This window comes from Grus americana, chromosome 1 (genome assembly GCF_028858705.1).
Source record: "Grus americana isolate bGruAme1 chromosome 1, bGruAme1.mat, whole genome shotgun sequence".
NCBI lineage: Eukaryota > Metazoa > Chordata > Aves > Gruiformes > Gruidae > Grus > Grus americana.
In genome coordinates, this window is record NC_072852.1 from 133,030,189 (window position 1) to 133,056,100 (window position 25,912).

Genomic DNA, 25,912 nt, shown 5'->3' on the forward strand with positions numbered 1-25,912 from the left:
CTAGAACTAAATAATTCTGCTTTTTAGTACAGTGTAATATTTAAAGTCTTAATGCAAACACATTCAAATTATCAGTCATTTATATTTCATGGGGGAAAAAATTGCTGTTAAATAAGAACATAGAAGCCCATCATGTCTTCCTGTCCTTAAGATGACAAGCTTGTAAAACCTGCAGAATTATTTCTTTAACACTCTCTTTTTTTTATTTGGTGAGAAAATAAATCCTTTTAGAATTTTTTGTTTTTAACTATACGAAGTAGAATTTAGTAGCCTGTATTTCCCAGGTAGCTTAAGACAAGGAAGTTGGGATGAAGACTCTTTTTTAATTTAACCGATATCTATTCCTGAGTTTGTTTTACTATATCTTGGACAATTTTTCTACTTAAACACAAACTTGTTTTTATTTCACATGTATTACTGAAGACAATGATTCCAACATCACCATAAAAAAATAGGTTGAAATAATAATAGGGAACAGAGTCTGTAAAAGGTTTCATTAAAGCAGGAACTACTTTCTGGATTAAGTTAAAACCCCAAGAAAATGCAACTGAAATTAAATGCTTAAGTATACCTTGAAATGTGTTTTGGTATAGTTCAGTCTGTAGTGCCCCCTGGTGATAATATAAATAATTCTCAACTAATGTTTCCCTAGAAGGTAAAAGCCATGTAAAAATTAAGCCATTTTCTGTCACTAGAAGTAAGGGCTAAAATATATTTTATTAATTTTAGACTTTAGTATAGGCTTTACGTGTGGAGTAATGTAGGAGTTGTAGGCTTTTATCATAGCAGCTTTGTACGCATTAACCTCAGTGTTCACAGAGGCTGTTTGTGGTGAACTTAGATTGCTTTTTTCTTTTTTCTTTTTTTTTTTTTTTGTGTCTGACTGTTCAGTTGGAATGATCTCTGTTCATATTTGTAATTTGGTGCAATAATTGCTTCTAGAATTAGCTCTAGTTTTGCTTTAACTAGTCTAGTTTCCATTTATTACTACTTCTTAATTTCTCCCATGTCTAGTTTAATTTGTTTCAGTAAAAATATGTGGGGAAAACTACATGTTATTCATCCTTTCTTGTCTTTAAACATTTACATGCCAGTATTTTTATATTATTTCATTACTGGTACTACCTGTTTGTAAAAGGTTTTGTGTTCTTTTTTTGAAGCTGAACAATGTTTGGTTAGCGTGCGGGGTGAGAAATATGGGGACAATAATTGAAGAAAACAGCTTGTGGATGCACCTGCACTATCTCTGTGCATTTCACAGGAAAATAGCAGAGAATAAATATTTTGAAGTTCACATCTTTATGTACTTTTTGCAGGTGTATGATGATGGAAAATATGTCTACGTAGTAACAGAACTTATGAAAGGAGGAGAATTGCTTGATAAAATTCTTAGGCAAAAATTTTTCTCAGAACGAGAAGCTAGTGCTGTTCTGTTTACAATAACAAAAACAGTTGAATATCTCCATGCTCAAGGGGTAAGTTTTCATCTCAGACAAAATGCTTATAGATGTTAATATTCTTCTCTTTCACAAGTAAAAACTCATGTCTTGATATGTTCTTCTGTGTGGTAATTAATTTTTGGTAAATAATTACATTGCAGCAGGAATTTGTGTTGAAATCAAAACATTCCTCATCAGCTGCGTCGATGTCCAGATAAAGGAGATGATGCAACTGTTTCTCTTGTCCTGCACGTACTCTGTCAGCAGTTCCATGGAATATGCAGATAATGACTAATAGATAGGATATGTGAGGAAATAAGCCAGGAAGAAGTGCTACAACCAGTGCTGTTGCTTAGCCATGGGACCTAACGTAATTCCAACCCCTGAGATAGACCCTGAAAATTTATTTTCTACCTATCACCCTTGTAATTTCTTCCACTTCTTGGTTTTGAAGAACATGGTTTATGACTTGTAACTCCTGCGTCATAGGATCAGGAAGTTGTAGTGGACTGTTAGGAGAAAGAAAGTTAATGCTTCAGGAAATTAATTTGGAGACAGAGGAGTAGTTCAAAGATAGAGAAGGCAAGTGTGACAATTGCATGGCAAGAATGACAAGTTGTGTTGCATTTTTAAGTAAACAAGAAAAGGAATAGAGAAAAAACAGAAAGTAAGGGTGCAAGGAAAAAGTTGAGCTGCTAACACCTAATGTTAGTGTCCAAGAAAAAATGCTTCAGAATGGATAGTACTCAAATTGTTTTAAGAAACAAATAACAATTCAGCACACTGTCATTTCTGGAGCTAATTATTTCAGAAAGCTTATGTGATCAAAATTATCTGCTGTATCTTACTTTGTGATTCAAGGCTTTCTTCCGTCACCTGCTCATGTGTGGGTTTTTATTTGAGCCTGTGTGCACAGGACTAGAATCCTTGGCCAGCAGCATCCATGGGAATTATGAATAAACCTCTATACCTTCTGTATGGAAATACAAATAATGGAATAACACAAATCATATCTTGGTTCCTACTTACCACATGTGGCCAAAAAAGGCCCAGCATCCTTCCATCAAGTAAGGGACTTCAGGGGCTTTTGTAAATACTGGCATTTTAATTTGCATTACATCACATGCTCTTTCGATCTTTTACTTTTGAAAATTTTCAGGTTGTCTTATGTTAAGTGCAATTCTGTGTGAAAGATGGCCATATATATTTAAATAGTGAGTACTTAAATAGTCTAATTTTTGTCTGGAAGAGTCCTCCCTGCCTTCAGTGGATTTTCCTTTTGTAGCTCCTTTGGACACCAGAGGAGCTCATTTGAATATGGTATTAGGTAATGAATATGTGTACATTCTGAATATGTGTACAGCCTTCACAACCCTTCCCAGAAGGAGTTTCCTCATGGACATTTATAGGATACTTTTGAACTGAAAAATAGCTAAGCAAAGAATGAAATCCTCCTCCTCAGGGTAAGCAATACTTCCAACTCTCACCCGAACCATTCCAAAAGTATTAGGGCCAGCATACAACAATTAAGGGTTGGCACAACAGACATCATAAAAAGGATAAACAAGAAGTATCATGTCATCTTGGAGCAGAATATTTCTGCCTGCTGGTAGATGATTGAGAATGCTAATCAAAAACATGTTGCTAAGAAATAAAGAACTGAAACATTCTGCATCTTGTTTTGCTCTCTTCTGTTGCTCTAAAATAAAATGTTTTTTCTGTGCAAAATATCAATATGTTCTAAATAATCTGACATCTTTTTAAAGTTCATCTTTGGGAAAACAGCTTAATACAGGAAGGTATTCATTCTCTGACATAAACATTTGATTGCCTAGGAATTAGCATTTGGATTTGAACTAGACTGTTACGCTTACTCTTCCTCCCACTTGAGAATTGCTTCCTCTTCTTCCAAAAATAAAAGTATAACTCAAGCAGACTTGTTCTAGAAACAGTCTGCCAAGTCCCCAGCTCTGTGCTGCTTCCGTTGCCCACCTCTTCCTTTCTACCCCTTCTAGGATCTATTTCCAAAAAAAACCCCCACCAATTAAAATAAAACTGGGGGGGTTTTATCTTCTGCCTCTTGGAGCAGTAAAGGATGTTTCATTCATTAGAGAAAAAGAATTCTAATCTATCTGAACACCAAAAAATGAAGGCTATCAGGAGCCAGTTCTCATACACCGACATCTCAATCCAGGACATTCCTCTTAACATCTACTGTTTCAACTCAAATTCTTTAATATAATTTTGTATATTTTAGCTTACAAGATGCTTGTTTCCATAATTTTAAGTATTTGTTTTGTTAAATCTGAGAATTGCAAAGTATTTGCATGCTGAAAAAGCCTCTACTAAATAGACTTACTGTGTTAAATGGCTTTACAGTCTGCAGACGCTGCAGTTTTTTACTACTTGGTCTTCTATTACTTTCCTGAAACACTGCTAGCTTTCTGGAAGAGCGCATAGAGCTTCTCATTCTGTACGCCACTTACTTGCAGGAGTTTTAGGGTATCTTCTTGTTCTAACATGATTACCTTCTTAAAATGTTTCACCACAATCTTTTCCAAGAGGAAGTGAGTCTTCCATTCAAGTTTAACCATGAAAAGCTGTGTTTAATATTAATCGAATACATAGGACAATCAGGAAGATAAAAGCTTTCATAGCAGGTCTATTTAAATATTTAAAGAAGGACATTTAGATCTAGTCTACTGTCTTACAGCAGTATATACCCTTTTCTTTAGAGAGAGCAGAGCCTCTAGAGACTAGGCTAATTTGACATTCCAGTCCATTAGGAGACAACTTCTTTGATATTTTGTTATTTTTTGGCAGAAACGTATTAAAATTCCTCCTTAATCAGGTCTTAAATATTTGCACTGAGATTAATTCACATTATCCGACAGAAGAGAACGGAATATAGAGGGTTACTCCAAGAGTAACTAGTGTGTGGTTATGTAGCACAGTGGTGCATCAGCAGCTAAGGACATCCATGACTCCAAAAGATGTTACTAGAAAAAGGCTCTGATTTAAACAGCCTTGTAGGTACGCGTGTTAAAATAGAAAATGTGTTATTTACCTATTAGAACAAGACATCTGGAATTGTCTGTACAAATCAATTTTGGGGGAAGTGGGGTGTCTGGAGGGGGCTTTGTAGTTAGAGTTTCCAAGTTAGACTTGTAGTACTCTAGACACCACTGAGCATCAGAATATTGCAGCCAATGTTAGAAGCTGGAAATTGGGAAACTGATTACTGATGGGAGATTTGAAATTAAGTAGCAGAATTGATACATATAATATAAAGCCTTTTCTATGTTTAGCTTATTGTATTTAGTATTTTGTTTTATTTTTTTAGGTTGTTCATAGAGACCTGAAACCTAGCAATATTCTTTATGTTGATGAATCTGGTAATCCAGAGTCAATTCGAATTTGTGATTTTGGCTTTGCAAAACAACTACGAGCAGAAAATGGTCTCCTGATGACTCCATGTTACACAGCAAATTTCGTTGCACCCGAGGTAAATACCAGGATAGCTTATATGCATTGATTTATTTTGATGGGTTTTCTTTTTGCTAGTTAGATACTTGTTTCATTCTTGTATAACGAGTGAAATCACTTTGTAAACACTAAAAATTTGAAATCTCGCTATTTTTATGGCTTAATCAAAGCAAAAGCATTTCTAAGCATTTTTCTCAGAAAAAATACTTGTCTCCCTCAGGTTTTAAAGAGGCAAGGTTATGATGCTGCATGTGACATATGGAGCCTTGGTGTTCTACTTTATACCATGCTTACTGGGTAAGGGTAATTTTAATTTGCTTTGCTGTAGAAGAGCAAACCAATATAAAGAATAATAAATGTAGGCCCGCTTGAAGATGTTTCTATCAAGGCACTGATTAATCTCAGCTTTGGCTTCAGTGGGGGAAGAATATGCTTTGCCTTTAGTAGAATCCAAGTTTGCAGGGACTGATGTGAAAAGTTCTTGGTTTCTCATGTCTCATCTATTTTAGGTATTTATTTTCTGCTTTATGGTGATTTAGGAGTAAGAATTAATTGTTTCATGTGAAAATTAGCTAATTGTGACATATGTTGAAGGAAATATATGTTGCAAATGTAATTGAGATGCATTGAAGCATGATTGTGTGCAAAATTCAGCCACTGAATAGTTTGAAGTAATGCGGTTAGGATATAATAAATGCAACAGAAATTAACTGTATAAAAGATGATAAAGATAGTTGCTGTTGCACCTGCCAAATAGATTATCTTTTTATGTTGGATTATTCAGATTGCCACTTCGGTTAAGAGTTAATATAATCAGAGACGGTTTTGGCATTTTAAAATAAATAAGTGAAAAACATATTTGTTTTTAAATGTATCTCTTTTGGTGGTGGATATTCTGGTAGCAGCAAGAATGCTTATATTGAAGCAAGGAAAATTGCTGCACCTTCCTTCCTCTAGTATCAAACCAGCATTTATTCTTTTTCAGACGCATCATAAAGTCTTTACATTTAATTTTATAACAGCCTGTTTTGTTAGCTCACTAAAATATGAAGGCTTAAGGAATACTTTCTGTAATTCAGGAACCACCAGTACTTAGACTGGTATAGGAAAAATCTGGTTTTCAGATCAGATATAGAGGGAATACATACTGTAACAACAGATCTGTAGTCAGTGCCGTGCATTTGCACCACTTAAGAGTAGTTTCTTTTTACAGCTATTTGACTATCTGTTGCCTAGAATTATGTTGAACTTGCTGAATATTATGATCAGATTTATAACAACTATTGAGGTCCAGGTTATGGAAGTTATTAACATTGGAATTGTTTGGTTAAATAGCTACACTCCTTTTGCAAATGGTCCTGATGACACCCCAGAGGAGATTTTGGCCCGAATAGGTAGTGGAAAGTTCTCTCTCAGTGGTGGTTATTGGAATACTGTTTCAGACACAGCTAAGGCAAGTATAGTTGCTTTGTCTTTTGGGGGATGAGAAATGGATTGTAATGTAACATGGTGCTTATAATGTATATGTTATATCATATATGATTGGGGAAGTTCCACCCATTATTGTTGTTGTTTTAAAACACTGATCTGATAGTTTTTGTGCCTAGAAATTTGTTTCCTATTTATGATCCTTTCATGTTTCAACTGTCTACTTGCATGTAGGAAGAAAAACAGGTGTGCCTTATGCTATAGTCGTTAACTAGTGTCCTTAGAAATGTATCATATTTTATCAGTGTTCACACACATGCACAGTCATCCATGATGAGATATGCTGTAATAAAACTTCATGTGGAAGCATGACATTCATGCTAACCTAACCCTACAGGTAGTCTAAATCAGGATAATTAAAATATTATGATAATTACAATATGCTCCACTGATCCAGGCTAGAAGAATAAACAGGTTTTCGCATTTTTCTGTTTGGGTCAGTTCTTCAGAGTTACCTAAGAGTTTATCTCATACTCTTTCATTAGGATTTATTAGGATTTGAGCAGTTCATTCTTTTAAATACTTTCAGAACATTGGTCTTTAAGGATGTCATATCTACTTAAAAAAACCAACAAAACACCACTGAAGTATTATACTTTATTTTTACTGCATTTGTACAAAGTAAAAATTTTAGACAACGTAATTTTTTTTAGAAGTATGTTTTTTACAGCAAATAGATTCAAAACTTAAGTGTGCAATATCCTTTATGCCCTTTCTGTGTAGCTACGGTAAAGTGCTACAGTTTTCCCAAAAAAATCATTTATGTATGTTGTGCTCTTTCTTGCTAATTGAATTGTGATGTGCTTTCTAATGTACTGTACTCATAACTCAACCATTTTTCCACAAATCATGTCATTCGATTGACAAATCAACCTGTTAGAGTAACACATTTACACTAATCTGGTAGCATCAGCTTTTTCTTCCTTCAATGACATTCTGTTTGGTTGTACTTGGGAGTCTGGAATGAACCAAAACCGATCAGCTATGAAAAAGTCTTAGATTCCTTTTTAATGTCTTTGTGTTCAAATTCTTAATTTGAATGACAAAATAAAGAATGTTTTGTATGGAAATGTCCAGTATTGCTAGTGTAACTTAAATTATCTTAAATCCAGCTGTAGTCAACTAAATATGTTTCTCCACAGGTAACTGCTTAATATATAAATGTTAATTATGCTTTACCCTTACTGACTGACATCTGAAGTGATCTATAAAATATTATGCTGCTGTATAAATTTGTTTTCAACGTCTTGAGTGTTGTATGCAATTCTCATTACCGTAATTTGAAAAAGATTAAAATAGAAGCTGAAAAGGTGGTTGAAAAGAATGTACCAAAATGAAGGTAAAAATCTTATCAGATGTCAAAAGCCACTTCCATGTAAAGAGAGTAAATAGAAGATGGTGTTTCATCTCAGCAGAGTTGACTGACGTGACAGACAAAAGAGATCATTTCACTGATGATACAAAGAAGGAAAGACTAATTCCTTTTTTCTCATAGGATGATTTTGTTAGGGAAATCAGTAATCATTTCATTAATATATTCTGCAGAAGTTAAAAACCAAACAAAATTAAATATCTGATAATGTAGTTCACAACTTTATTTTGAAACAACTGTGAAAGATGTTGGGGGGGACGGGGAGGATGGGGACGCGGGGATGACACGACACAGACAAAAGTGTAAGCAGCAAAATGAGTTCAGAGGGGATGGGGTGATGGGATAAAAATCACTAAGGGTACGTTTATGGACAGCAGGAGTAATAAAATAAAACCTTCAACTTGCACAGTTGTTGGACACTGGGGAAACGCGCAAAGGGAAGGATCACCTCTACTTTCCCAATTGTTCCTTTTTCGATACTCACTTCCTACATATCTGCTATTTGTCAATGTTAAAAAGAAAATACTGGTATAATGGGGCCTCTACTCTGCTCTAACCCAATGTGCATATTTTTATGTTTGTGAATTTTGCCTCACTTAATTGGATACTTTCCTGTTGTGTTACCAAACAGCCATTAAGTCACATAATTAAAAGAGAAAGCGTTAGCATTGCTGGGCAGTTTTCAGCTGTTTCAAGCTGATGTTACAAACACACTTTTTATACCACTAAAATCTTCGGTTTCAAACTGTAATCTGTTTTAAAGCTGAAGTTTTACTGTTATTTGCGTTGACTCTTTGTATATTATTGACAGGACCTTGTTTCAAAAATGCTTCATGTTGACCCACATCAAAGATTGACTGCAGCCCAAGTTCTTAGTCACCCCTGGATAGTTCACTGCGACCAGTTGCCTCAATACCAGCTGAACAGGCAGGATGCTCCCCATTTAGTGAAGGTAAGTAGATATTTGTTCAGCTTGACGTTTAGCCAAAATTAGCATAAACAAATTTTTTTTTTAAAAAAAAAAGTTACCTTAGCATGTGTTTCCTCTAAATACTATTCAAAAGTCGTTATGACTAGGAGTCGCACTAAGCCATAAAGTGAACTTGTAATATATAACAGGATTTCCTAAGAACCTACTAATGGAGAATAAATCTCATACATTTGAAAAAGACTTTCATTTTCTTAGGTTTGAAATTTATTGGACATACTTAACACTGGGAGGCTTAACTGCCTTCAGAAACCAGCACAGAAGAAATCATTCTTCTGATAGTGAAAAATGTTGTCGGGTGACTATAGGGGAACTGAAAAATAGTTTGGCTAATTTTACAGTTTCAGAGGAGATTAATTGTCAGTGACTAAAAGAAAACAGTATATTTCATGATCACAATATAAACTAAAAAAAAAAATCAAAAAGGCAGTATTAATTAATATGGTATTGTACTGTTCTGCACTCTGTCTGAAACACAATCTGAGTTTGACCCTGATAAACTTTTTCACTTTGAAGAAGCAGAGAGAAATCAAAAATAATTGAATTCTACTTGTATTCCACCCTGCTATCAGTCCTACATCCAAGAATCTCTGTCATGCAACATAAAAGGGATCTGAAGAATATAACTAACACTCTCTGAGTCAGCTATTAGAAATTTCTAGCATCCAAAAACACAAGTGGAAAGAGGGGGAAGTTCTGATCTGACGGTTCACAACTTTCTAACTTTTTTTTTTTTTAAATAAATCTTCACGTGCTGAATAACGTGGGCGACTTAAATATTTTGTTAAAAACTGAAATGGTTATATAAGTGATAAGCAGAGATAGCCTACCGATGGGATTTCATTCCCCAACTATCTCACAAAGCATGGAGAGAGAACTTAATATAGCAACCTATCTTATACCTTCTGGGTTTGGCTTTTTAAGCAAGGTGAAATTGCTTTAGATTGATCTGAAAACTGTTTATTACCCTAAAAACCACTCATTCCTAACACTGCTGGTATTTGAGTAATGCAGTGGTATGTTTCTGTTTTGTAGATGAAAGTAGCCTGGAAGTTAAAACTCATTCAGAATCTCTGGCACTTAGTGCTGTGTGATCTCTAGTGCGTGCATCAGTCACAACATACTCTTCTCAGGTTTTTTTTCCCCCTCCTCTCTGCCCCACAGGGTGCAATGGCAGCAACTTACTCTGCTTTGAATCGTAATCAGTCACCAGTTTTGGAGCCAGTCGGCCGTTCTACTCTTGCTCAGAGAAGAGGTATAAAAAAAATTACCTCGACAGCCCTGTGAAGTGACCTCAACCAGATATTTGGTACCATGGCATAAGATGATAGCACAAATCATGGCGACAGGTAGCACATATCTGACAGATACCTGCAAGCACACTCTGTCCCAGCTGGTACCTATAATGCTGCTGCTCCTGCTGCTGCTACTGCTTTCATCTATTCTCGCTTTAAACTGTTGATGGCAAGTTACTGATCTTATTGGAGCTTCAAACGGAGTGACAAGTGGAAACACAATGAAAACGATCGTGTTCACAATTGAATAAACCAGAAGAATTATGAATGCCACCTCTGTCAAAAATACACTGAATAAAGCACTCTGCACCACATAGCATTATTTTTATAAGGAATATTTTTTTTCTCCCCTAAAATATTCTTTGTTACAGGTAGAGATGGACAGTTTATGTTAAGCACTTAGCTTAAACAATCTGTTTATATTAGCACTATATACTTTGTGCCATCCAACATTTTGTATGTTTTTGTAAACAGTTCACAAGCAGTACATTTCCGTGCTGTTTTCTTTAATGTATACATGCCTTGTTTTACTTAGATATTATTAATCATTTTGACAATTAAGTCTGATTAAACAGTTCACCTGGATTAATCAGTATTGTTGGACAGCTCTAAAAGAAGCCTGACTGTTAAACAGCTATTGAATGTAATACTATGAATATGTATTTCTCCTTGCCTATGTCTTTTCTACATTTCCATGTTTTTGACGCTGCATGTCATGTTATGAAAATCAGGATACTGTTTATAGTATTCAAAATTTAAACAGTGGATCTCTCACCATACTATATATACAATAGGTAATATAACCCAGAGAGAAGATAACTTGCTCCATATCTCACTCTGTCTTTTGTTCCCCCTGCCCTCCCTTTTATTCTCCCCCATCTAATCTCTGGACTCAGGAATCATTGCTAAATACTTTCTGATAGAGGACATTTCTATATTGTTTATTCTTATAATCCATTGTTAATATTTTATCTCTATTCTGTGACTTTTGTTTTAAGCTGCAAAGGATTCGTTCAGTGAATGTTGGCATTAAAGAAGAAAGGCAACATTGAAGATAAAGCAAAACATATTGTCCGCTAATAAGCAGAAGCCTGCAAAAAGTAGGTTTAAACTGCATTCATTGCAGTTGCAAAACTGATGGATCTAATGTCCTGTCAGTTATTTTCCGATAATTTTAATTGACATCCAAAGCAAAACAAGAGGTGAGTCATCCAGATCTGTCAAGGGTTAGAAAGGGGTCATTGTAATTACTTTGACTGTGAAAACAGTATTGTCCCAGTCAGGTAAGACAAAGCTGTTCAGAGTGAGTGTTCTTTTTCCCAGATGGAAGCAAGTTTGTAATGAGGGTGAAAGACTCATTTTAAATCCTAATCTAAACTTTTAATACTCTTGGCCTCTTGGTGTCTTAAGTCATCTTGATGGCGCATCTTGATGGCTAGTCTTGAAAGATCAAATTGCCCACATGAGAAGGTGTCCTGGAATGTGTTTGAAGTCCATGAGTATCCCGCTCCACCAAAATGATAGGCTACATCAGCTCAGTCCAGATAGGAAAATGGGTATTGGGAGTTCCAGCTTTAATAAATATGGATCTGGGTGAACAGCTCTATGTGAACAATACAATTTAAAAACTAAAAGGTGCAATTTTGTATTTTGCATAAGAAGGCATTTCCTTGATTTAGTGGTATAAAATTTCTTTTACAGTGATTAATTTGCTAGTTTCTCTGAAATCATCAGAGGTTTGTTGAAAGGGAGAATCATCTTTGTGACACCACAGATTTGCTCTAAATGAATGTGAACGTTCCTTCTTGCCACAAGTTTTTCCAAGGTCCTTGGGGAAGCTTTCTGGGTTAGAGTTGCAAAGGATCCCACTTTTATTGCCCTTAAAAATCTGTTAAATATTTAGTCCATCATATAACTGTTAAGTAACTGGTGTTATGAACAAAGATTCTTAAATTACCGTAGATCTCAGAAATCTGAACAAACAGCTGTTCCAGGCAATTAGGATTTTTCCCTTGCTTGGTGCTTGAAGTTCCCTTTAGCTGTACAGATGCATCTACCTTTCCTTCAAGAAACATTTTTAAGCCGAGGCAGAAAAAGGCCGTTTTAATTTTTCTTTGACAGTGTCTGCAGTTCCAGAGGAATTTAGTAAAACCTTACCTTTCGGAAAATGTCTTTTCAGCTCTGTGAGCAATTGTAAGTCAGGCTTATCAAAATCTAGAAACCATACCTTCTGGAGTGGCTTTTAAACATGTTAATCTGGAGGTTGTTGTATCTGGTCAACAAACAAGATTTTAAAGTGATACTGTTGAAATAAAGGGATGGCAGTACTTGCTAGTGTATCAATAATAGCATTTCAGTTCAGGGAGGAATTTCTCCTGTGTTCTCAGTGTGTATATAATGGTACCTAGCAAAGAACAGACCAAGAGGAGGAGGTGTTAAGCTGCTTCACTATTGGCAGCGTCTATGTTAAAATAATAGAAAAGTAATTTCAGTAATTTTATTTTAGCCATATTTTGTGGCCCTCAAGCTCACTGGTCATTAGCCAAATAGCGAAGCAAAGTTACCTCCTATATTTTATGTATCTACGTTCTCAAGTAAGCTGTTAATTTAGTCTAGACTTTACAGATGTTGCTACTATGTTATGAATATAGCAGCATAGAATGAACGTTTTAAATGCTAATAAAGCAGTTTAGCACATGCTAACTCAAATGTGTTGAAGTCCAGGTCCACTGTATTTTTAAGTTACTTTCTAAACCAAGGTATAAAGGGCCAGTCTATGCAGGTGGTATATTTTACAGGCTAGACTTACATGCTTTTATGTACCTTACCTCCTATTATGGATCCATGTTCACATCTTTCACATTTATTTTTAGGGTTTTGTAGCTGCAGTTGTTAGAAGCTATAAAGAAATCCATATAATGCTTTTTTGAATCTTAGCACCTTTCTATTAGAATGTGAGTATACATGACACACTGTAAATTCATTGCTGGACTGCCTCTTGGTCTGCAAAGCATAGCAGGTGACTCTAGGATACAGGGTCATGGAGGGTAAAAAAGGAGAACTGCAGATAGAAGTGAATTCTCTGTATGGAGGCCATGGTTTATTTTTTTTAGTGTGAAATTACCACTTGCTGTGCTTCAGAGCATGAGAGAACAGAGGGAAGAGTGTAGTTGCAATACTCATGCCATCTACATCCAGTAAGGGCAAAGTTCTTTAATCATAATCACTATAATGTTGAATGAAACTTATATGGACTTTTTCAAGACAATATTTAAAACTTTTTTCTAAAGAGACAAGGGCATAAGAAAATAGATTTACGTGTCTGGGATTTTTTTGTGTGTGTTTTGCTTTTGTAAATGTAGTGTACCAACTAAAGCTGTGCTTTTCTATTGTTGGAAGGAAAGGATTCAAAGTATGCTGGTCCTTAGTAAGCAGCAATGGTTAATAGATGAATTTTCACTGATGAAAATGATGTAAATGATTAGCTTTATCTTGATACTCTTGACCTAATCAAAGGGAAGGTGTACTTATGAGGGATGTAATTATTTAGCAACCTAGTTGGGGGGGGGGTCGACTTAAAACATTTTTAAAAAATGACAAAATCACAGATAAAATATTTTTCTACAATTCTATACAATCATACTTTATACTAGTTTTCTCAGCATGGCATGTAAGTGAGTCTAAGGTACTGTTCCAGGGAATCAGTGGTATTGTACCTTATTCTAGACCATTACGATAGCATCTGTTAGATGCTTGGCACTGCTGTCATAAACTGAAATGCTAGTAAAAAAAAAAAAAATTGTACTGAATACTTTAAATGATTGTTTTATTCAGAGTCTGATCTAGGAAATGTTCCAATCATGCTATTAATGTGTAATTAGAACTGTTCCAGATGTAACTATGAACAGTTCTGGAAAGGTATCATGGCTTGTACTCCTGTCTAATGGCAGGTTTTGTAGTCTTCAAAAGAAATTGAAATTTCTACTATGAATAAACTTTCAAACATCTTAAAGTGCTTTGTCGGCTAATCATTTGTACTGCCCAGTTATGAAAGTTGTTGTTTGTTCATCACTAACACTGAACTACATTTGCAGCGTACCAAGTGTGCTTTTCCAAGCAGAGTTTTAATAAGCGAGCTTTTGTCAGTTAAAATGTCACTCTATTACAGCATTATTTAGTCAGATCCCTGTTAGTCAGGTAAATAGGGAGCCAAAGGAAAACCACTTGTCTTCAGTAGATGCTAAAGACCCAATATATGACACACCAAGACAAAAGTGGAAGAATATTCTATTTTAATACCTTGTAAAGACTCCAAGTGACTGTAAAGTACAACTTAAAGGCAGACTGCTATATAAGACTTGCAATGCCTGCATTGCTCTGGACATTGAAAATACGGGCATATTTGATAATGAATGACCTTTAAACATTTGGAAAATGAGAATATATGCATAAGTACTCCATAAACATGCCCACACGTTTCAGCAGCTCACACAACTTGGAAGCTTACAACGGTAATTCTTTTTAGCCTTGCAACCTGGAAAGATGGAAGATTCTTAAAAGTTTGCATAGTCTACATAAAATTATAGTGATTGTGATAGAGAATGTACGAGGAACGTAACCAGAGGTCTTGCTAAGCATAGCGGAAGCAAGCTGTAAAAGGACATGAAGAGAGGTTTGGCAACAGGCAGACCAAAGCACAGTGGGAAGCGAGGGGGAGGAGAGGGCAGCCTCATCTCCCCAGGGAAATTCACACCTTGGGTCCCAGGTGCGCACCGTGCCGCACCGTGCCCGCACAAGGCCTCATCCTGCCTGACTAAAAACACTTTAAAATGATTTTTCGACTAAACGGGGTAATCGGTAAGCCTCGAGAAGCTCTGGAAAGGCAGGAAGGGGGGTCGATGTAACACAGGATCCTGATGGCACGATCTTGCCTTACTTCAGACTTCCCCGCGCTCGTACCCCCCCGTCCGTGACCGTTTCTCGCTCCGGTTGGTAACAACGTTTCTCCTCCCCGAGAGACGCGAGGTTTCCCCGGGGCTCGGTGGGTGTGCGCTGCCCGCTCCTCCAGGCAGAGGTGCGAGACCTCCTCCTTTTCCTTAAAACCCACCGCAGAACGTCCTCGCCATCCCCGTGAGCTGCCGTTCCCGGAGCCGATGCTGGGCCCCACGCACGGCGCTCGGGGAGCGGCAGCTGCAGGCGAGGAGCGGGCAGGGGCCATGGGCGGTGGCGGGCTGCCGCGGGGGGCAGCGAGGCGCCCGCCGGCACCGTTCGTTGGGGTCGGCGTTGGAAAAAACAAACCAGCCCACAGCTCCGTGGGCACGCTCCAGGGCCCGTTCGGGTTCGTGCGCGCAGGCCCCAACCGCCCCGCGGATCCGCTGCCCGCCCAGCGCCACCGCTCCCGCCGAGACCCGCCTCCTGAAGCCTCTGATTGGCCGTCGCTGCCCGCCCGGCGCGGAGTCTTGGCCAATCGCGCGGCGCCCGCCCATCACGACGCCCATTGGGGTGTGTCCCCTCCGACAATCGCTGCGCCGCCGGGAACCGATAGGCTGTCAGGAGGGCGCCAGGCGCATGCGCGCCCCCTCCGCGGGGTGCGTGCGCAGAGGCGGCGCTGCCGGGAGGCGTCGAGCCCTCCCGCGCTCCAGGGGGCGCTGCGGGTCGAATCGGCGCTAGCGGCCGGAACGCACGAGTCAGCCGCAGCCCTGGTCCCGCCGCGCGAGGAGCCACCGCCGATCCCGCCCGGAGCCGCCGCCCGCCTCGCGGCAGCCGCGTGAAGCCCCAACCGCCGCCCCTGCCCGCAGCCCCTCCGCGGCGGAGCGCCCGGCGCCATGCCCAAGAATAAAGGTGAGGCGCCCTCTCCTCCGCCGGGCCTTCCGCGGCGGCCCGTCCCTTCGCCGTAGCGACGAGGCCGGGCCCGGCCGCGCTGGGGAGGCCCGGGGACGGTCCCCCCCCGCCGCCTCCTCTCACGTGGGAGCCGCCGCGGCCTGGTGCCCGCGGGCGGGGCGGGGAGGGGGCGGAGGAGCCCTCCCGCCCACTTCGCCGTGCCGGCGTGTCCCTTGGGCCAGTTCCCCCTTCTCGGGCGCGGGTCCCGGCCTGGGCCCGGTCGTACGCGGCCCAGCGGCGTGTCGGAGGCCTCTGGGGCCTGGCCGGCCGGGAGAGGGAGGCCCTGGCGGGGCTTGGCTGTCAGGGGCGGCCCTGCCTGCCGTCCCTCAGGGGCGGCCGCTGAGGAAGCGGCCGGGTGTGCGTGCTCCTCCGTGCGCTCGCTGCTTCTGCCCTTTTCCCCCACCCCACTGCTTAAAGGAAAAGAAGAAAAAGCGAGAGGAAGGGAACAGCAGCTTTTTAATGGGCGGGGGGGAGTATGAGCTGCTCTTCTGTGTCTTCATGAAAAGCGTCTAATCCTGTTGCCACGTGTGTGCCTTTCAAAAAAGGGCATCTTCACTTGGAGCATAAGTGGGATTTCAGCATTACCATAACCACGCAAGTTATTCTTCTGCTCATTGGTGGTTGCGTGCATCAGGTTATCCCACCATTATTTGTGAGGTATTTTGTAGCAGCAGTCACAAAAACTGAAAATGGCGATCTTGTGCAAATCCCCATTGAAGGCTACTGTCACTTCAGAGCAACCAGGACATCTTAAATAGTGGAAGCTCTGTCTTCTAATTACTGTGTTACTAGTCAGTTAAAAACTTAGAGCTAAAAATGTTAAAAGCAAGCAAAAAATCCAGATCTGGATAGGATACTCAAAACAACTATGGAGAGAACAAGCACAGAAATCCCCATAAGTCTGATTAGTTCATTCACTGCATTCACAGATAGTAACATATGCTTTTTTCCCCCCACCTTTTAATTTAGGTAAAGGAGGTAAAAATAGGCGACGAGGTAAGAATGAGAATGAATCAGAAAAAAGAGAACTGGTGTTCAAGGAAGACGGGCAAGGTGAGTTTTCAGCTATAGTATAGCAATGCCATTGTTGTCAATCATATATTGTAAGTGATGTACATTGGAAGTTGATACACAGAGGAAACTTCTGGATGTACTGAGAAATACAGAGTTATTGTGGAATAGGGAGAGGTATTCTTACTGGGGTTTTATTTGCATTCTGAATGACGCATTGAGTGTAGGAAGAAGTTACTAGGAAAAGGGAAATTTGAAGTAGCTTCACCACTTAAGAATGAAGCTTGCCTCTCCTCGACCTTATTGTGATGCCATGTGTAATACAGTATGTATGTAAACATTCCCTAGAAATCCCTTGAGTAGCTCTGCGTGAGGGTGTGTAAGCAGCTGGCTTAGCTGATGTAGTTCAGCATTGCCAGTAGTTGTTGGTTGTTTCTTGGATGCACAGTCCCACTTTCTGTTTTATACCAACTGTAACAGTTCTTGGATCCGTCGATGAGCTCTCTGAAGTCACTGACCTGGGAGAACAGTACATCTCAATGTTCTGTGATTCTTCCACTGTCCCCTCTTGGTTTGGTTGAATTTGGCTCCTGGGTTGGAATGTTTAACAATTATTAAAACAGGAGCAATAGGTGAGGTTCTTACTTGGATGTTGTGAGGTAAAGTAAGCCACAGGCGTGTTCAGCTGGAGGGTCATGACTAGGATTTCCCTCTCCTCTGCCTTTTGGTGACAGTGAGCTCACCTCCCTTTTGGTTTACCTTGGGTTGTGTGTCATGCTCTTGAGGTTGCTCACATATATGTGAGTACTTGCCTAGTGACCAATCAATCGGTTGGTTTGTTAGAAATACAGGAAAAATACGGACTTAAATCACTGTAAAAGAAGGGACCACTGAACTCATTTTTTACGCTCTTTCTGATATTCTGTGACAGTTGTAAGCAAAAAATGAGTTGATTTTGATGCACTTGTAGAACTTAAAATCCTTTTTAGGTCCCAAGCAAAATCTGCTTCATGAAACATTATTCTCAATTATTAATAGTCTCATGTGGTTTGTTGGACTAGCTAGCTTGTGATAAGCGAAAATTTTAGATTATTGAAATACAGCTTTGGCTAACCAAGAAAATTTTTTTCCTGATGAGTATAGGCAGTCAGATAATGTTATAATTCTTACAAGCTTTATAATAATAATGTTATAATTTTTGCAAGCTTTATTATTTTTAGTTAAATGGCAATACACTATTAAAGTTTGCAGCATAATGTATGTGAAGTACTTCAGTAGCAATTTCTGGAACTCTGTGAGGGAAGGAGATTAAATACAAGGTGAGAGATTGAAGGTGGCTGTTGGAGAGAAGCTTCATAGTTTTCAGCTGAAGCCTGGTACTTGTCTTTCACACAGTTTGAGAACACCAAAACATGTACTTTCAAGAACAGAAATTTTTTTCCACAGAGCCTCTGTAGAAGGGATTCAGAGTATCAGTGGGGTATACAGGATGTGCCGCTTTCTCCTCTTCCCTCAATGATAGCACAAGATTTTGTCAGTTAGGACAGGCACTGTGATGCTGTCATAAACTTTCAGATTCTGAGTGAGACCTGAGAGCTGTAAAAGTTATCTGTAGGAAGCATTTCAGAGGGAACAATAGCATGGATACAACCAACAATGAGCAGTGTTTGAAAATGTTAACATCGACAATGATACGAAAACTCTTGATACCTTCAGCAGGCTGTGTGGCTGATCAAAGCTCCTCTCAACTGCTCAGGTTTGATAAAATGTTACAGCAAATTTTGGTTACAGTGGCAAAAGTTATTGGTTGTTTCACAAAGCTGTGTTTGTTTGGAAGTTTTGCTGTATGTTACCGTCTCTTTCAGAATATGCCCAGGTGATCAAGATGTTAGGCAATGGAAGACTGGAGGCATTATGTTTTGATGGTGTGAAGAGGTTATGTCATATTAGAGGGAAACTAAGGAAAAAGGTAATTCTGAAGTATTGCAATGGAAAACAGCAGCATTATGCATGATATGTAATTGTAAAAATTTATGTATGTAGCTTATTATGAAACTTAGTATTTCTACTGGACTTAATATCTTAAATTTCTTTTTTTGATAAAACTAGTTTGTTGTTCTGTTTGTATTGCCAGCACAAAAATAGGCAGTCTTTGACTTTTGAGTGAAGCTTGTAGTTGAAGTATGAGCCTTTGAATGTATATATTTCAGGGGAGATTTTTTGGTTGCTTATGAAATATGAATTTTTTGTATTCTAGAAACTTAGATGCATATGAAATATTATAAAGCTGCCTTATTGTAGACAGGGAACTTGACTATTTGGAGAATCAGCATGTTATATCTGAGACTAGATCTGTGCTTAGCTTAGCAGGAGAAATTCTGTTAATGTGAAGATAGACACCCAGCATAGGAAAATAGCGGTGTAAAAGGGTTGTCCAAAGCCAGCTCTTTTGTATGCATTTCCTGAAACCGCTAAGAATGAGGATTTGATACTCCACTTAGCTTGATCTGTAAAGGAACTGGATAATTATAGTCATCTTCTCCCTGGGTGACTTATCTGAGAATAGTTCAGTAAGAGTGGTTTGGGAAGGTTTCTTTATAGCTTCTCACAGGCACCTCAGATGCCATCATTTCATTGTCCACTTCATCAGTTCCCAAAATATTTTTGTGTGAAGGTGATCTGCAAATGTTTGTACCTTCAGGGAAGTCAGGTGTACACATTCGCAGTGTTAACTTTGCCATCTTTGCATGGTGTCCCCTCTTGCCCTTGTCAGATGTTACAGCTTTCTGTCCTCTGCTGGCGTATGCTACGGAAGAGGTCCTCTCAGATAGATAGTCCATTCTCAATAAAAACAGACATTCGCTGTGTTCATTCTGGATTGTTCCACCTGTCTGTTTTTGGAGACCAGTGAACATGCATATCTTGGTATCAGTGTGAGCCCAGCTAGCTGCCTGCACTACTCTGCAATAAACTGTTGAAGGTAATGGAGAATGTGCATAGATAAATGTTAGGTGCTGCAGAATTCATTTCTTGCTACAGAAAGCATCACTTAGCTATTCCTCATGTCTAAAAGAAAGGAAATCTCAACTGAAATATATTCCATTTCCAAAAAAAATTCACGCTGATGTGGGATAGTTCTATCTTGTGTGTTTAAATTAGCATGTCCTGTTTTGCAGGCTTCTGGCCTTGGTTTGACTGATTAGCATAGTCAGTTGCTAGAAACAACTCCACTCATTTTCTTGCGCTCTTCACTGTGCTCGTCCATCACCCCTTCATCAGGTTTTTCTTTCATTTTTGCCCTTGTGGAGCTCAGTTCAGAGTGGTGTGGTAGCTAGATGCACTATTTCTGTTTTCTCAGAAGTTATGACTTAATAACCACCTTGTTGACTAGAAGCTCTTCAAAGTTTGATTTACCTTAGTAATAGCTCCATAACATGTGAAATAATATATCTGTGAGTATTTGTGATCTTGGTTTTGCTGTTAAATTATGAAATTGGATATTTCCAGTTTACTGGTTAGAAAGTAAAAATGGTGGCTGTGTTTCATGTCTCTCAGTAAACCTAAATGTGCTGGTTGACTCTTGTGTTACACAACAAAAGCTGAATACCTGCAATACAATATGTGTTGTCTCTTTCAGGTTTGGATAAATACATCTGATATTATATTGGTTGGCTTAAGAGACTACCAGGTAAAAATTCAGTATAATTTACCAATGAAGAATATCTTACAAACAGCTTGTTTAATGTTAAATTGCAGCAGCTATCATGAGGAATTCCCATCTAACTTTCTTTGAATGTGTATTTAGTTATGCTAAATCATGACTTCTAGTTTCCTTGTATTACAGAAAGATTGTCATGAGTAGATGACAAATCCTGGTTCAACTTGTTCTTCTAAATTGCATCCTGAGACTTTATGAGTGAAGGTGCTTATTGACATCACACCTTTTTTCCTTTTTTTTTTTTTTTTTTTTTTTCCCCAGGCATAGCAGTTTGATGCTTGGATCCTGTGATATAAGTGAGATTGAGCCAAGCACCAAACTTTTTTATTGTGATAATCAGAATTTTGGAGCCTTTTACCTTAAGAGTCGGATTGATCAGTGATTGGTTTCTACTTAAATTTCAAAAAATGAAGTAGCGTAATTTTACCTAATATAAAGGATAATGGAAAACAGTTGTCAAATTTTCATTAGGTAAATTGCTTTTTCAGGAATGTTAGTGTTGTGTCATGAGTTGTTTGAAGATAGGTTCTGCTTCTGAAATGTACATTAGAGTTGGAAAACATTTATGATAGTCATTCACTGTGTATGCTAAACTACTTAAAACTAGGAAGTTTTGACACTTTCTGGCTGACCACCAAACACCTCACCTCACTATGCGTGTTCTCTGAGGAAAGGTTAATTTCAAAGGCATGAAACTGAACTTCTCAAATTACTTACAATATGAGCAAAATTAAGTTATCACCCAGAAGAAATGAAGGTATTCTACAAATGAGGTTTTTTTTACTTGAGATGTAAAGGCACTGGAGGGGAAGGAGGAACAAGATGTTCTTTTATAAATAATATAAATGTTACTAGTCTGCTGAGGTTAATAAGGAGGGTTTTTTCCTTTATAGATGACTAATAAATTCTAATAAATTCTTATTTAGGATAACAAGGCTGATGTTATTCTAAAGTACAATGCAGATGAAGCCAGAAGTCTGAAAGCATATGGGGAGCTTCCAGAACATGGTAAAAATCTTTTCACTTCAAACTGGAAGTTCATTTTGGACAAGAATATTCAATCCATCTTGACTTGGTATGAGTGCGCTCCTTAACTCGTCTGAATTCCTTTTTAGCTAAAATCAATGAAACAGACACGTTTGGTCCTGGAGATGATGATGAAATCCAGTTTGATGATATTGGAGATGATGATGAAGATATTGATGATGTAAGTAGTAAATGTATATTTTGTATCATATGCTTGAAACTGTCATCTTTGGCAATAAGCTGTTTTTCATTGTTTTAGAGCAAGTAAAATAATACATCGATGTTCAGAATAGCTCACCTTCTCAGGGACTACTTCAGAAAGTGGTGTGGACGTATGCATGCCAGCTTCCTGTTCTCTCCCCTGTCCTACAATCATCCTCTAGTTGACCTCTAAGCAAATAGTATGCTTAGTGTCATACCATTAAAACATACATGGAGAGCAGTCTTCTCATTACCCTTTAGATGCCTAAAAGAAAATCAAAGTCATTTGACCCCAAAGACCTGGAGTTATGTAGCAGCATCTATTCAAATGATTTTGTGTGTGTGTACATGTATGTATGTATATGTGTGTGTGTGTGTGAGGAGTTGCAGTTACGCAAGTCAACAACTGCATGCGTGGACGTAGGTGGGTACGTTCATATTGAAGGAACTGAACATAGCCCTCAGTACTGCTCTCTGAAGCGTAAGCTCCTTACAAAAAGCTCATGATGGAAAGCAAAGTAGGTGATAAGGCAGGTTTATCAGACTAGTAGGATTTCCTTACATCCCCTGCTCAGTAGGCTAGAAAGACCTCTCGGAGCAGGCACAAAGATTGGTGGGTCAGCTCCTGTGCCAGGTGAGGCAGCTGTGGCCACTTCAGTCTCCCTGAGGCAGCAAGAGCCATAAACTGCTGATGCAAACTACGTTGGGCGCCAGCTGCTGGAACGGGTCACAGGTTACATAGGTGTTTTGGGGAATTGCATCAACACGTGTGGGTTTCACTTTTCTGATTCCTCTGTACTTTTAACCACCTCACCATCTAATAATGACTGCAGAAATAATTGGGGGACATGTGGTTTTAAAAAAGGCAAAAGACTTTAAGTCTCCATTTTTTTTACATAAAAATCATAAAAAGCTGCATCTTAGTAGTTAACCATAATCCTGAATTTACAGATGGTCACAATCAGTTGTGTTACTGCTCATCGCTAAGCTGTAGTAAGTGACCATGCACACTCTTAAGTTGTAGTAGTAAAATTGTTATAATTCAAATTACATAGAAAAATGCAGAAGTAGAATCTGCTGTGAAATGTTTGCTAAGATAATGCACTTTATTTTGCAGTTGAGAGGTAAATGTGTGCAGGGTCAACTGGCTGAGAGGTTAAGTAGTAATTTACTGAGCCAGTGAGCTAACTTAATTGGATAGACTGTTCTAAGTATATTATTATGTTTTAATTCTTCATCTTTTTAGTCCTCTCTCTCTGAGTTGATAATATGACTAATTCTCTATAAATGCTTACGTTATTTTTACTTTCTTGATAGATGATGCATTAGATCAAATATTTTAAAAATACCAAAAGCTTGATGAATTTTTCTTCAGACTTTTGAAAACTGCACTTTGGACCTGTCAGTGGTTGAGCTTCCTGAAGCTAGAAACAGTTTCCAGTAGTGCATGCTTTTAATAATGAAGCTATTGTAAGACATCAAAGTGATAAGTAGCTGTAGGAATACTGAAAGAGTAAAATTTGCAAACTAATGGCTCTTTGTGGGGGATAATGTGTTTAAGTAAGCAGCCACAATTGTTTTTAAGCTTCTGTCAGCTATGCAATATAACATTAGTATCGCACTTTAAGAAAGGAAGAGACATAAAGAGATAAAATGGGAATAATCTCTCTGAGGATCGTTGTAGTCTACCTAGAATGAAATGCAGCTTCCAAGGTCATAGTTAACATGAAAGACTTGGTGAATGTTTTCTTTATTGTTTATGTCAGAAGAATGGTTAGAAAACCGTTAATTTTGCACCAAATTAATTTGGATAGTCACTACTTAGGGAAGTTACCCTTAAACTCGGTTTTGGTTTTGATTTTGAGAATCACGGGCTAATTTATGTCTGTACCATTTATGCATAACTATATTGGCAGAATTGCTCACCTGCGTAACTATTGTATTGTAACGGTGGTGGTGGGGACATGAGAGTAATTGCTCAGATGTGAAGAAAATGGGATACGAGCTGAGGGGAAAACAGTACTGTACTGAGTTCAGGAAGTCTCCTGTTGAACGGTACAGACAGCTTAAAGACTGAGTTGCTTGATGAAAAATGCATGTGAATTAAATACATGGGGTGGTGTTTTTGCTTTTCAGATCTAATTTGGAACAGAGGTTTACATTCCGACTTTTTGCCTCCAAGGATTGTTCTACATTGATATTTCGATTATTTTTTGGGTGAAGTCCCTTTCTTTTAAGAAGACTGAAAAATCTCGGTAAAGAGTGTAGTTTGTTACATCAAAAGGATTTATTTTCAATGTTTGTTTTAAAGTATTTATATTTCTTTAGAAATGGATAATGCTGGATTATCACAAAGGTTCAATGAAATGCCACAAATATTTTGTCTCTTCACCAATTAGAGCTTTTACCTCTGGATGTGAGTGAGATACAGTGACATGGGCTGTAAAAGACTGCATTTTTCCCTCTTCTGCTTTCATCACTACAATTCCAGTTAAACTTGTATTTTGAAATAAAAATTGTTTACCCTGTAATTATCATGGATTTTGATTAAATAGAAATACCCAGTTCAGACTAGTATCAAATCATACTATGCAGTGTCTGTCCTTATACCCCTTGCCTTGATGTTAACTTTAAAAAGATTTTGATAATATAAAAGGAAGGCAGAAATCTGCATTTAAATTCATAATGCATGATCAATCTGCTTTTCATGTCTAGTAGCATGCTGCTATTTTTATACTGATTTTGATAATTAAAAACACTCATTATTTCAAAGATGTAAATTTGCCACAGTGTAGGGGTAGGGAAGAAGTAAAGATAAAAAGTAAGCAGCATCTCAAATTTGCAGTTGTTGAAAACTGTCTTGTATGCATAGCTCTTCTGTGTTTTAAGTACAGTAGTCAAGCTGTAGTTGCAGAAGAGGAACACTGGGTGGCACCCAACTTAACAAGGATACGCCAATACAGAACATTAACAGTTGGGTTTGTACTGAAAAATACGTAAAATAGTTTTTCCCCAAAGTGAATGCTTAACATTCTTGATATGTTAAACGTGTAGAATATTTTTACATTATAGAAGAGGTTATGTTAAGAGTAGAGTTTTATTTTAATCTTAAATTCCATACATTGTAAGGATTGTAAGGTACAACATTAAAGCTTATGTGAACTTTGAATAACAATATAAATGAGAAAATAAATTTGTGTCAAACGTAGGAAAAGAATCTTTTCATCCAAAATAAATGGCTCAAACTAATGGAAAGATTCTTCTCCACCTTCAGACTGGAGGAGTCAGTTAAGAAGCTGAATAAAGACTAACATCATCATGCAAATATTATTTTGTGGTAGCCTTAGTTTCTTTGTCTTCGATTATGTATTTAACAACTCTGAAAGCAGGTTAATGGAAAAATTCCTTTTGTGCCATAAAAATCTGATTCTTGACACTTGTATTCGTTATACAGTCTTTTTGGTATGATGTAAAGTGACTACCCTAATAGATAAAAACAAAATGGCTTTAAATATGGAGTGGCCTCATTGCTTTACATGATTTTTAAGGAGTGCTAGATTTGAACTTCCAGAGCTTTTTCAAAAATGTCTTTTCTGTTACTTTTTTTTTCTTTCATTATAGTGTCTATTTTCCTTATATTGATCTGGTATCTTATTCTAAGGACAGTGTTTTCTTAGTATTAAGTACTTTTGCCAAATGTTTCATGGGTTTTAAATATTTGTTGTAAAAGCTTGCTAAACATTGGGATAAGATACTACCAATACAACATTCTTACTCCACTGATCTTAAAGTATATGAATTTACTGTCTTTGTATGCCTATAAGGTTCAATTGTGAAGCAACATAAATGCCGTAATGTTTCAGGATGAGGTTTATAAACCATTCTCTAGCTCATTGGGTTCCTCAACATATTAAGCAGACTGTAAGCAGCTCTGAAAATGGTTAAAAGCTCTCAAAGCTGATCTTGAGGTCCAAATGCAGAAGGTGTCTGTTCTTTCAGTTGTGCTAG

General features: G+C 38.1%; 2 protein-coding genes across 4 annotated transcripts in view; both read left to right on the forward strand.

The window, feature by feature from the left end:
• RPS6KA3 (ribosomal protein S6 kinase A3) overlaps positions 1-14,079 on the forward strand; it is an 83,735-nt gene extending 69,656 nt beyond the window's left edge. For all 3 annotated transcript variants that reach the window (XM_054822425.1, XM_054822433.1, XM_054822441.1), the window contains 6 exons: positions 1,317-1,475; positions 4,783-4,944; positions 5,146-5,222; positions 6,261-6,378; positions 8,597-8,737; positions 9,938-14,079. In XM_054822425.1, the coding sequence (XP_054678400.1) occupies positions 1,317-1,475; positions 4,783-4,944; positions 5,146-5,222; positions 6,261-6,378; positions 8,597-8,737; positions 9,938-10,060 (780 nt within the window). In that variant the 3' untranslated portion in view covers positions 10,061-14,079. The remainder of the gene's footprint in view (positions 1-1,316; positions 1,476-4,782; positions 4,945-5,145; positions 5,223-6,260; positions 6,379-8,596; positions 8,738-9,937) is intronic.
• A 1,573-nt stretch (positions 14,080-15,652) lies between these two features.
• Positions 15,653-25,416, forward strand: EIF1AX (eukaryotic translation initiation factor 1A X-linked). The gene is made up of 7 exons (XM_054837292.1): positions 15,653-15,909; positions 16,918-17,001; positions 18,825-18,928; positions 20,597-20,647; positions 21,604-21,685; positions 21,793-21,884; positions 24,041-25,416. Exons 1-7 carry the CDS (start codon positions 15,894-15,896, stop codon positions 24,044-24,046), a joined length of 435 nt encoding a protein of 144 aa, XP_054693267.1. The 5' UTR covers positions 15,653-15,893; the 3' UTR covers positions 24,047-25,416.
• Positions 25,417-25,912: the final 496 nt, after the last annotated feature.